Source organism: Lutzomyia longipalpis, chromosome 2 (assembly GCF_024334085.1).
Source record: "Lutzomyia longipalpis isolate SR_M1_2022 chromosome 2, ASM2433408v1".
Taxonomy (NCBI): domain Eukaryota; kingdom Metazoa; phylum Arthropoda; class Insecta; order Diptera; family Psychodidae; genus Lutzomyia; species Lutzomyia longipalpis.
In genome coordinates, this window is record NC_074708.1 from 35,563,378 (window position 1) to 35,576,339 (window position 12,962).

The window sequence follows — 12,962 nt, forward strand, 5'->3', positions numbered from 1 at the left end:
TTTACATCATAAAACAAAGCCTATCTCTTCACTTGCCGCGTGTCGCCGATGGAAAATGTCTTTCCACTCTTAGTGCATTTTTCCCAATATAACTAAATCGATCTAACAAATCGTAACAACAAAACATCGTAAAATAAATAAAATACTACAAGAGGGAGTTTGTGGAAAAATAAATAAATACGTGAAGCGTATCCACTGAAAATTAAGGAGTATCATTTCAATTTCATATATGAATGGTGTTGGACCGAACAGGTAAAACTAAACTTTGTGTCAGTGCAAACGTGGAAATTGTGTGAGGACACCTACGTGGGAATCCGTGCATGGTGTTGAGGAAATTTATGTAAAAACCGGAAAAGTTTTGAGAATTGTGAAAAGAAGAACAAGAAAATGTTTCCAAAGCAAAAATCCATCGATAAAAACAATAAAATGTCGGAAATTGACGACACAATTGCAAAGAATTTTGATATTAAAAGGGTGAGTTGATTTCCCATCATAAATCATTTTCTTTAACTACCCCTTTTTTACTACGATACGGTTGCAAGAGAATAAAAGTAGAGAAAAAACTGTGAATGGATCCTTATCTCTGACTTGTATCTCAATACGACAAATAAGGGTATTTTTTGTCTATTTTATTTCTTCTTTTTTTTTGCCGAAATTTTTGATTTCACGTGTTATTTGCATTTTGGTAAACAATTATGGTTATTTCTTCGTAATTATTTAATCGATAGGCATCAATAGACGGAAGGCACGGTATTCAAGAGGCATTCGCCCCTACCGAAGGGAATTTCCTTCGTGACAGTCTAATATATGGGGTAAAAGAACTTGAACTTGTCGATTCTCAAACCACCCACAAGTTTGTATTATATTCCGTATATACACAGTGCGAAAGGTGGCAGTTTGAATTTCCTTCAATTGGCTACCTATATACATATTACCTTTATATCTTTGCATAAACGAACAATATTAGTCCCAAATTGACATTACAAAAAGAACAAGAAATAAAATATATGGGCACCATTAATGAAATATTCAATTTTCCTACATCAAAACGTAAAAAAATATATAATCAATAAATATTTTCTTACGTAAAAAATTAAATTATAACATTTTTTTTTTAAATCGAAATCTAGAATTAAAGAAATGGATAATTAAAACAATTATTTAAAAGCCAATGAAGTCCCACAAAATATATGTTTAATTTAATTTTTTTTATCAAGTTGTAGCATATTGTTAGAATGTGCTGAATTTTTTTTTCAATAATTTCTTAGAATTTTCTTTTAGATAAAAATTAAATCGTTTAAACTACTTGAAAGAAATAGAATCAATAAGAACTCTTACAAATGGATTCGATTATATTTTGTAGGATAATCAATACGAAAAAACCTACTTTTGTCAGTTTTACTGACCTAATGAATTATTAAAATTATCATTCAAATAATGTGTTATAAGTACCTAATGACCCTTAATAATTTGGAACAATACGTACATAAGTACGGCACGTACCTACCTACGTACTTTCATTGAGAAAATAATAAACAAAGAGAAAAAGTTTCGTGATAAAAGAGACTCAATATCTTGAATGGAAAGCCTTGAAGAATATGATTCTATTTTGGAGAAATGGAATGCAAATATTATTGCTATGCTACATTCTAGATATACATTTTTTTTCTTATTATTTTTTCCATTCTCAAAATAATAGTGTCACGACCTATTCCATATTATCGGCAATATGACTGTGTCATGTTTCACGGATCAAATGAAAAATTCCCCCAACATGCTCTTTTTCAATACCAGAAAATTGGAATTCAATTGGCGAATGAAACACCAGAAATGCAATGCAATTCATATCCATATTTATGAATATTGAGCATTAAAAATTTGGGGTATTTTATATGTTGTTTTCACGAATGAAGGCCACAGTGCTTTAACTTTCTTTTTGCATTTTAGATGTGATTCTTTAGTTGGGTAAAGGTGGAAAGAGAAAATAAAAGAAAAAATCATATTTAAATAAAAAAAATTAGGGAAAGGAAAATAACAAAGATAGGCCAACAGGTGAAAAAGAATAATATATTTCAATCATGATTAAATGGGATTTAATGTAGAAAAGTAAAAGAATTTTACAAGTGCAATTAATCTTATTACGGAATTTCAAATGACAATTCAACAATAAGCAGTAAACCTAAACTAACATTTTAAAATTTTATTATTTTTTTATCATTTTTTTTTTAATTTTTGAATTACCCTTTTTAATATTTTTAACTAAAACTTTTAAAAATAAAAACTAATTTTAACGTGCAATAATTTTCTTTGCAGAGGCTCGGGAAAGGAGCCTACGGAATAGTTTGGAAGGCCGTAGATAGGACAACAATGAAGACAGTAGCTGTAAAAAAGATCTTTGATGCTTTTCGCAATGTAACCGATGCTCAGAGGACATTCCGTGAAATTATGTTTCTGCGCGCCTTCCGCAGTCATCCCAACATTGTACAGCTCTATAGCATTCACCGAGCAGCAAACCACATGGATATCTACCTATCTTTCGAATACATGGAAAGTGATTTGCACAATGTCATTAAACGCGGAAATGTTCTTCGGGACACGCATAAGCGGTATATTATGTACCAGCTCATAAATGCCATAAAGTACATGCATTCTGGCAATGTGATTCATCGAGATCTCAAGCCCAGCAATATTCTCATCGATAGTCAGTGCCACTGCAAAATTGCTGATTTCGGTCTTGCGAGATCTGTGGCACCAGCACCACGTCGACAGAGTGATGCTTTCAATAATGAGCTCAATGGAGATTTGATTCTAACTGATTATGTTGCTACACGGTGGTACCGTGCTCCTGAAATACTCGTGGCCAGTAAACGCTACACCAAGGGGATTGATATGTGGAGCTTGGGATGCGTTCTAGGTGAGATGATTCGGGGAAAGCCCCTTTTTCCCGGCTCCAGTACGATCAATCAAGTTGAGAGAATTGTCTCTGCACTACCCGAAGTCACTCCGGGGGATGTAAATGCGGTTGGGGGAGGCTTTGGGGCGGTACTCCTTAATTCTGAACGTGCCAAGCATGGAAAAGAAATAAGTATTGATGATCTTCTAAAGGGAGGACCGGATGATGGAGTTGCTCTCACCAAGATGCTTTTGGTGCTAGATCCAATGAAGAGACTCACCGCGAAAGAAGCCATCTGCCACAAATACGTGGAGAGGTAAGGGACCAGTTGTTTTTATTAAAGGGTGCTGTTAAATTTTTTAAAGAAAACCAAGAAAACTAAAGAATTTTGAAAGCACGAAAACAAGCAAAAATCTAAAGAAAATAAATTAAATTAAAAATTTTTATTCTTAAATTGAAGACTAAAATTGAATTGAATTGAAACTATTTTTAAATCCTTATTTTCTAATTGATTAAATATTATCTTGTAGATTTCGGAAATCAATTGATGAACCAGAGCTCACGAAAAACATCCTTCCGCCGTTTAGAGATGATATTCAGCTGTCTGTGAATGAATATCGATCTAAGTTGTACGAACTAATGGCAGGAACGTCATCATTCACCCTCAAGAACAACATGGTCATGAAAGGGAAGCCAAAGAGTCGCATCGTGAAACCAAAGGTAGAAGCTGATGCACGGATCGTTGCCAAAAACAAGGTGAATACCAATCATGAATAAGATATATGCGTAAAAAATTGAGAGTGTTGTAAGTGGGGAATGTCGACACCTTTAAAAAAACGCAAAAAGAAATTTAAAAAATGTAATTTAATTTTTATTTTCATTTAAAATCTTCTTTTCCTCTATCGTACAATTACCTCCATTTTATTGGAGTCCTTTCTTCAGCTTTTCTTGCTCAGATTTGCTGAAAACTGACTACATAATTAATTATTCCATTCTTAAAATTTATTTTTAAATCTTTAAAACCAAATATTTTGAATAAAAAATATAATACTTTCTATAAACTTTTCAATCTTTAATGGATTTTCAAAGTTTTTCTAATAATGATAGAATTTTCTATCGCGAAAACTTTTAAACAGAATTTTCCCAACTTTAAGGAACACTCCAAATTCCTAAATTATTTTTAAAAAAATGATTCATTTTCGCTGAAATCAGTCCTTTTAAACAATAAAAAATAAATTATTTTAATTGAAATTTATGCAGACGGTGCAGGATAAAAAAGATCAATCGATGGTGGAGCTAAATACGGAAATGAATAAATGCCGCTTTCATCGTATTGAGAACAATTCCATCTTGGACAAGAGGCACTCACTGGATTCACAGCACAATGGAACCCTACTGGGAGGAAGGAATGGAAAAGTAAATCTTGCGCGATCGGATATACCTACAAAGGTAGCTTACATTAGCATAGAAAATGGGCACAGCGGTAGTGCCATACGTCATCGCAACACCGGAGTTCTGCCACCATCGAAATTCGGTGGACTCTGTCGTCACAAAAGTCTCGACGATAGCCCATGCCCTTCAGACGGAAGGGACAATAGGTGGTCTCAACCCAACGGAAATGAGGCAATTCTGTCTCATGAGTACTACGACACCCGCCTAAAATCTCTAGAAGAAAAAATAAGGAAGCATAAGCTGGAAATGTCTTCAATCATAAATCAGAGCAATAAGATGAAAATGGAGAAAAAAGACGGAGTTCCCAAAGCTAATGGACCCTTAAATAACTTGGCTGCAATACGAAATAGAAAACCAACAAAACTCGATGGGCTTCCCGATGCAAAACCCACCACGAACCGCGAAAGACAGAGAAAATTGGATTTTTCTCTCAGCGGTGGAGACTACTTTGTCCATACACCCACAAATACCCTAAGTAGCTGTGGACTCATCTCACGGAGAGATCCTTACAAATTTCAGTGAAAAAGAACCAAAAGAAACGGAGTTTGAATGAATATTTATATTATATATTTATTTTTCTACAATAAAATTATATAAATATTCCGCAAATGAATTTTTATTCTAAAAAGCAGGGAAAACTAATTGAATTTTCAATCGATTTCTCAAACAAGATCAGGTATGTTGTTGATCTTACAATGCAATGAGCTCTGGCTTAAAAAGTATCACAAGCAAGTGTGTGAGAAAAATTACCTTCACGCTACATTACCTTTTGCTTATGTAAGGTAATCGCAGCATCTTTAAAAAATCTTTCTGATCTTCGTTCTTTTTTGTAGGTAATTTGCAAAAGAATTAGCAATTTATTTGGCAGATAAATCGGTCAATATTAACGGTGAATAGAGTATAATGTAAACAAAAGGTTGACCTAAAAAAATCAAAAACGTGTTCTTTAAAAAAGTTCTTAAGACGCGAGGCAAAAAAAAAAGTTCTCCAGGTGATGAAGAAATTTGCGTGGGTATTCGTGGAAAAAAAATGTGACCAGAATGATCTTGGCCTCGATTGCGGACCAATGATTTTCCCGTTATGATTTTGCAAAATGATTATATATTTTGCTTCTTTTTCCCAAATAAGATAATCACGATTCTGGCCATGTGGCTTGAAAAGGCTGGGGTCGTCGTGAAGCTTTAAAAATAAAAAAAAAATCATGATTCTAGTTTTGTCTTCATCTTCACGACGACGATCCAACAGGTGAGTAGATGTGTGACCGCGCGAGGTTAAAGAATGAACGTGATAATTGCCGTTAGTTTCTTCTGCACGCTTGGACTCTGCATCCACAGTTGGATTGAGGAACATCTTCAGTTGGTTATTGAACTCCATCGCGAGCAGGTCGAAAGATGATTCGCGCACTTGTGTTTGCCTTACTGATTGTACTTGCTGCGGGATCTCCCGTATCGAGGGATGCTGTGGAATCATCATCCCCATCGACGGGATCTGTGATGCCGCAGAAACCTGAGGCCGTGGAGAATCCATCGATGGAGATCCCGAAACCAATGGAGGAGCCCCAGAAGCCCGAAGATGAAAAGCCCCAAGAAGAAATGGAACCAAGTGAATTATCTCCACCACCTTTACCTCAGCTGCCGCAACTACCTCAGAGACCCACATTAAATGAAAGACGCCGCGTGGTATTTTATGATCAACGCCAATCTGGGAAGTACAACATCCGTGCGGATTTGGATAATTTTATGATTCTCGTGATCCCCTCATCACCCAGCACATCCAGCTCACTCTTGGACTTCCTCACACAGGGTACAATGAGGAGGAGCCAATTGAAGCACCCATCCAAGAAGAAGGGTACAAAAATTCACAAACTCAACGTTGTGAAAAATGATGCAGCTGAGAGTGATCATGCAGTGGAAATTTCCGGGGATAGACCAAAAATTTCGCAGATTCACACAATTCCCCAGCATCCAGCAGTTGATCACTTCATCGAGGGTAGGACACCGTACAAAGTGGACATCTCCAGTACAGCACGGACAGATCCCGAAGCACGAATTGACTTACTTCCCGCCAAGACACCTGTGCTGAGGATCATACGACCAGAGGAATCACGATCAGGTAATTCTTATCGCCCCTGGGCATTCCCTGGTGCTACATCATCATCCATCACCTTCCGCAACGCCAAATCCCTGCCCACATCCGCCACAGATCAGCTCAACATTGCAACCAATTCCGTTGCTACGAGCTTATTTCCCACACTCGCCACCGGATCCCATTTCCCGTCCGATTCTGACCAAGATGAGGATCTTGATACGAGAAATTCCTTTGACAGTCTAAACGTGGGCAATGTGGATGCCTTTGGGGTGCCAGAGAAGCAGTACAATGAAGACTGGGAGTGGAAATTGCTGGGAGCAGAGGAACAATGTGGCCCGGATCGGAAGCGAGATAGCTATGGAATTTGTCAATTTGTACCCACATAATTTCAGCATCGCATCAACATTTATCTGTGTGTAATCGATAAGACTAAATAAATTTAAAGTTTTCAATTTTTCTTCAAGTCTTTTGCAACATTTGTTTGGTTGGTTGGTTTTGATTGTTGCTGTACCAAAAGATTTCTTTTTTTTTTTGAAAATTGGTTGAAAAAGTTAATTTTCAATTAAAATGCTTGAACTTTCGTATAAAATGTTCTGAAGCTTTTTATTTAACCCCTTCACGATCCTTGCGCGTTCTCATTGATCCAAACGTGAAAATTTTGATTTGAAAGACTTTCAGAACTTCTTGTGCAAAATTTCAAGAATTACAATTCAGAATTAACTGAAAAAACATAAAATTCTGGACACACCTTGGTTATTTTTTTTAGGAAGTCTTTCTTTCTAAAAAAAAAAAACTTTTCTTCATAGAAATGCATTTTTTCCAAAATTTATTAATCGAATATAAAAATTAAAAAAAAAAGTTTTGAAGGTTTTAATAGCATAATCACCTAAAATGAGATTTTTAAATTAAATTTTTATGATGATTTTATTAATTTGTTAAGTGTCACACTATAATATTTTAATGATTGTAATTCATCGATCAATTTACTTGAAAGATCAATATAAATGTTTGCAATAACTTTTCCTTGTAAATAAAATTAAATAGATAGGTGATTAATGCAAAAATTCCTTGATTGGCAATAATTCTCGCATTTTCTGCTGTGATCGTTAATAGCGAAGAAAAGTTTATTGAACTGAAAACTTGTTAGAGAAGCTCTCAAGAACCTGAAGCTATATTATGAAGAATTCTCGATAAGAAATATAAGATGCTCTTCGTATAATTGAAATAATTTATTTATTAATTATGCTTTTTTAATGAGACAGTTCGTGGAAGTTTTACCTTCAAACATGTAAATGCGAATTTCTTGTGAGATGATCAACTTCTTATGGGGAGATCAAGCGTGAGAGGAAGCGATTGAAGATTGGCCTGAAGAAGGGTCGCGTGTGCTTGTTGCGTCTGTGGACATCTTTGAAGTGACCCTTGTGCGCATTTCCCGCGGGTTGCGTGAGGGTTGGTATTCCGCCAATCTCATTCTCTTCATCAGACGCGTGCTTTGGAGATGCTGAAGTTGATGACAGGATTGGTGGAGCAGTAATTTCCATGTTGGCAACATTAGATGATTGCGTGGCGATGTCTGCAAAATCTTGGCTGCCATGGGAGGGCAATGGCTTCTCTGGTTTGGCCAAGTGCTCAATGTAGGGTGATTCAGCAATCTCCTGGTCGTAGTAATCGACACCATCCGATGAATCCGAGGGTACTCCACTGAGGAAGTCCATGGCAACACCAGTCAAGAGTGACATAGCTTGCGAGCTCATGGATTGACTGAGGGGTACGAGAAAAGCTACGCCATCGACATTAACTCTTACATTCTCTGTGCCATTCTGTTTTTGGTCGTAGTAGAGATCGTAGTCCTCGTACATGACATCATCCTCCTGCCCAAATCCTCCAGACCACAGTCGTCCTGGTGCTCCGTCAATACCCAAAATGATCACCGCGAGTGTGAAAAGTATTCCAGAGAGCTGCCACATATTTTGTTCTGTCTTCTGACTCGATTTCAGCACAACTAACGCGAATCTGGAGAATCGCAACCACGCTGAGTAGTGGAGGCAAAACAAGTTTCTCCAGCATGTTGCTGTTGTTGCACAATCTCAACTTCCGCACCGTCTCTTGTCCAGAGATCCAGGTGGAATGCGTCAGGTCAGTCACCGTTTAACTCGGGCATGGGATTTCCTCTTTTTTTTTTTTTTTGTTCAATGGAACATTCTTGATTGAATTTTATAGATTTCGCAACATTAAAGTCCTGAGATTTTTTTTTAGATAAAATGAAATACTTACCTGTCTTAGGAAAAATTCTTCATAGTCAATAATTTTATGATTAGAAGTAAATACTTAAGTGACAAATTTTGAGGACTTTACAAAGTTAACAACAGGGGAAGAGATTGAGGCAGGTTATGCTTTGCATTGCATCCTCCTAAAATTTTCTTTAGTGCTTGAGATTTCTTTTTGGCTCAAGAAAGTATCATAAAAAACTTTTAAAAAATTATATTAGTAGAGGCAATTTTGTATTGGAGGATAGCTAAATGATTAAGTAATCACATTCTTGATTATCTTTAAAATCTTTTTTTTTTTTTTTGAAAAAAAAAACTTAGGGGAGGGGGGGGCTAATGAAGTCAGTTAAGGGTTTGGAAAAAGCCTAAAATATCATATTTCCTAGCTAGATAGAACAAAATGATCTGAGAAAGAGTTGTAGGGCAGTAAATTTCCTAAAGAAATGAGCTATACATTTCGCTTTATATGTTTGGGAAATATGATATTTTGAGCTTTTTCTAAACCCTTAAGTGACTTTTTTAACCCCGGTCTCCCCTACAATTTACATGTTCGAATAAGGAGACAATCCTTAACCGGTGAGCACCAGAAAAGCGGAATTTTTCAACGAAGACTTCCAAAAAAATCAGAATTTTCTACCCTCTCTGTATCATCCTTAGTTGCCTGGGAGAGTTTATTGGGAATGTTCCGGAAACTAATAAAAAAGATTCAATGAATGCTGATTTAAGGAATTTCCATGGTGAAAAAGGAAATATAGAGAAAGATTAAAAAGTTTAGCAGCTAAAATGATTAATCGAACAAGAAAAGCAAAGTGAACAGGATGCAAAAAGACTTTCTCCCGTAAAAATTCTAATTAACCCTTTCAGGTTCGCGATCAATCTAGTGAGATGATTGAACTAAAAATAATTTTTGTGGGTTCCTTTGAACTCAAATAAGACATTTCTAACAAAAAATCACAACTCAAAAATTTGCAGTTTTTCATCCTTCCTGATCCTGTAGGTCCTTGGCGAGTCCTTTTGTGGTCATAAAATGATCAGGGATTGTAAAGACATAATCTTGTACTAATTTAGAATCAAGATTTAAAAAATAACTACACAAAATGAAATATTTTCAAAATCGAATCTTTGGGTTAGCGTATGACCCAATGAACCTGAAATGTGACGAATAATTAAAGACTTTATAAGTTATTTATAGCGACTTTACGCTTTATTTTACTTTTATATGGTATAATTTTGAAGGCACATTTGAATTACATTTTGATTTATATTGAGAACAAAAGAAAAAATAAATAAATTAACATTTCCTTTCCAAGGATAGATTTTTCCGAGACATTGTGGTTCCCACGTGTAACTTTGGTACGACTGATGAGAACATATTTGGGTAATTTCGAGATGAGGAACAATTCAGAGAACCATTAATCCAAACTCTATTGAAGATCTACCGTAGACCACCAGAGTGGCCGAGGACGGAGTAAAGGAGTGTCTCAAACGGTGTATTGACGAACGTTTTGAGCCATATAGCGCTCGTGAGGTAGCTCTGCAACGCCGCGTAGTACTCATCGCGAGACTTTGGCTTGCGTCTATGGGCACTAGTTAGGAGTACATTAACTCGGTTGCATATCCTCATGGCCGGAAACATCATGTCGTGACTATTCTCCCAGACATCCTGATCCGAATCTAGAGCGTGCGAACGCAGTGACTCCAGAGTCACAATTGCTTCTAGATTATGGGGCCTATTGGTGTATGTGTCCGGTGAGATAAGCTCCTGTAAATGGGGACCGAGCACCAAATTACTTCCCGATTTTATCACAGAGTTTGCGATGTGCGAAAGCTCCTGCACAAGTGGCTTCTCATCACTACTAGATGTTTCAATAGAATTATGGAGGTATCTGTAAATTGAGAAATCATAAATGAGATATTTTCTTACTCGGAATTAAAAAAAAAAAAGAACTTACTTCAGTGGATGAAGAAAGAACCTAGTCGGGATGGCAACGGTGTCGGCGAGGTAGAGTATGGGAAAGGACGTATCAGAAGTTGATTCCCCACGGAACCGGATGGTTTGACTAGTATCGTGGTAGATATCAGCAAAGACAACGGTGTGTGGCCCCCCGAGACCTAAGGCAGTTGGTGATTTCTCATACATAGACAGGAGGGTCTGGATTGGATCATCAGCGTCCATTGGTGAGGAAATCCCAATAAAATTATATGCAGCCGAAAAGATAAAGCTGAGCGCTGAAGCAAGTATCTGCGGATGTATCTTGTTGCTAATAATTAGATTTATGAGAACATTGCAGGCCTCTGCGGAATTGCACTGTAGGATGGGTTGGGAAAGTGTGCAGAAGCCACATCGCCACTCAATTTCATTCTCCTCCGTCTCTCGGCGCAACCAGGCGAGTGGGTTGAAACAGATGCGGCAGGGACGAACCTTTGGTGGGCAGATATCCTCCAGCATTTCCTCCACAAGTTCCAGATTATCGTCCAGCAATTGCTTCTTCATATAGTCTCTCCACAATTTGAACTCGATGTGGCTGTGAGAGTGAAAAAAGTGCGTGAAAAGCCCGAACTCTCTACTTTTTCAACACAACGAAATTGGCGAGTATTTTTAGTCCAAGGACAGAACACAGAATATAAGGAAACTCTTCCACAGAGCAACTTCTCAAATCGCCACACGAATCCGTGATTGCGTGGACAGTAACTTCCTCAGCAAGCACACTCGCCGCCCTTTCTGAGCCAATGGAATTTGAAATCAATAACCGTAATTTATTGATTTTAGCGCGCGCCGCCTCATGATGAGCAACAAGTTGACAACCCCGTTCCTCCAAGAAAATTTTACTAACCTTGTGAATTCGCAAAAGATAAAATACAGGAGTTCCTGCTCCTCGAATTCACCCACATCCGGGAGAATAGCTTGTTCCATTGTGGCTGCTAAATAATTATGTACAAATCAAGTAGACACCTATTTAGGCTCACAAAAACAAAAGACAGAAGAAAAAGCAAATAAAATAAACAAGAACATCGCCACACTGCCTGGATGGATGACGATGTTCCTTCCATGTTTCAGTCTGTGAAACATTTTGTTGCAGAAATTTGAGATAACCGCGTATGTTTGTTTGAACAGAGATTGTGAAAATTCAGGTGAAAACTTATTTCTCAAGAAAAAAATCCAATTTTTGTAGCCTAGCCTAATTACAATATCTTACAATATGTATTCACAGTATAGGACAGATTGGTTTTTGTTTGTGAGGTCGGCAGGTTAAGATGGTGATTCCCTAACCTGGTAGGACGACGGTTGGTTCAGTTGTTCGTGTGCTGTCCGTTGAAAGAGTCCAGTAAAAAAGTTGTGAATGTAGAAACTTGCAGAAAATTTGCGAAAAAGTAGATGAAAAATCCAAAAAGCCCTCCAATACCGTCGAGCGAGATATAGGTACTCGATATCGACGCAATCCGCCAAAGTTAGATTTTTACTGACCACTGAGGAAGACGCGCAAACTGCGTGAATAGCTTCGGAGAAAGTAGTTTTAATTCAGCTGATTTCTTGTCGACGCTTCCGGAAGGAGTTCTGAGCTCCTAAAATCTTCTTTGTATCATTTTTCATCGGAGAAGCTTCACACACAATTATGAGAGCGGCTATGCTGCGAAAATGGTACATAACATAGCTATGTTAAAATGCTTTATGATTAAAATAAAGGTATTATATCTGAATAGACTGCGTTTGGCTAACCATCTATCATGAATGACGAACAAAAATGATCAGGATATCAAGCAACAGAAGTGCTGAACTGGCGAACGAAGATGCTGGGTAAGGATCTTCTTCAACAAGAACCTAAAAGCTATAGAACGAGCTATACCTTTAGGTAAGTACAGTGGGGATCCGTAGTAAATATTTAATCGGTTCTGTTCCGGAATGTTTACTACGGGCCAAAATCTAAACTGGTGGATAAATATCCAAAATATTTATGCAGGCCTCTTCTGTAAGATCAACAAAGTGATCTTAGGTACAAAAATATTATTTATTTAGCTAAATAATATTAAAAAAGCTCTAAAATTGAAATTGAGGGGTGGCTCGTAGTAAACATCTCGGAAACAGTGCACAAAAAAGGTAATTATTGACATTTTCCTCTGAATTAACTCACTGTGGCCCCTTCCTAGACTTCCTTAGAAGTTTCTTTTTATCACTAAACTAAACTTAAAGGCATTTTTCACAATAATTTTAACAAATTTTGTAGTCGATCAAATTGAACACAAAAATACAAGTCAAACTTCAT

At 37.0% G+C, this 12,962-nt stretch overlaps 3 protein-coding genes across 3 annotated transcripts; 2 read left to right on the top strand and 1 right to left on the bottom strand.

Annotated features, from left to right (window-relative positions):
* The first annotated feature begins 65 nt into the window (after window positions 1-65).
* LOC129791273 (mitogen-activated protein kinase 15) lies at window positions 66-4,867 on the top strand. Its single transcript, XM_055829344.1, has 4 exons — window positions 66-474; window positions 2,314-3,209; window positions 3,424-3,649; window positions 4,154-4,867. The coding sequence occupies exons 1-4, from the start codon at window positions 388-390 to the stop codon at window positions 4,865-4,867; spliced, it is 1,923 nt and encodes a 640-aa protein (XP_055685319.1). The 5' UTR covers window positions 66-387.
* A 671-nt stretch (window positions 4,868-5,538) lies between these two features.
* Window positions 5,539-6,890, top strand: LOC129790453 (uncharacterized). The gene is made up of 2 exons (XM_055827928.1): window positions 5,539-5,590; window positions 5,647-6,890. Exon 2 carries the CDS (start codon window positions 5,737-5,739, stop codon window positions 6,817-6,819), a length of 1,083 nt encoding a protein of 360 aa, XP_055683903.1. The 5' UTR covers window positions 5,539-5,590; window positions 5,647-5,736; the 3' UTR covers window positions 6,820-6,890.
* Window positions 6,891-9,874: 2,984 nt separating this feature from the next.
* LOC129790457 (uncharacterized) lies at window positions 9,875-11,751 on the bottom strand. The gene is made up of 3 exons (XM_055827941.1): window positions 11,535-11,751; window positions 10,653-11,225; window positions 9,875-10,586 (listed from the first exon to the last, which is right to left on the bottom strand). Exons 1-3 carry the CDS (start codon window positions 11,612-11,614, stop codon window positions 10,136-10,138), a joined length of 1,104 nt encoding a protein of 367 aa, XP_055683916.1. The 5' UTR covers window positions 11,615-11,751; the 3' UTR covers window positions 9,875-10,135.
* Between the last annotated feature and the right edge of the window lie 1,211 nt (window positions 11,752-12,962).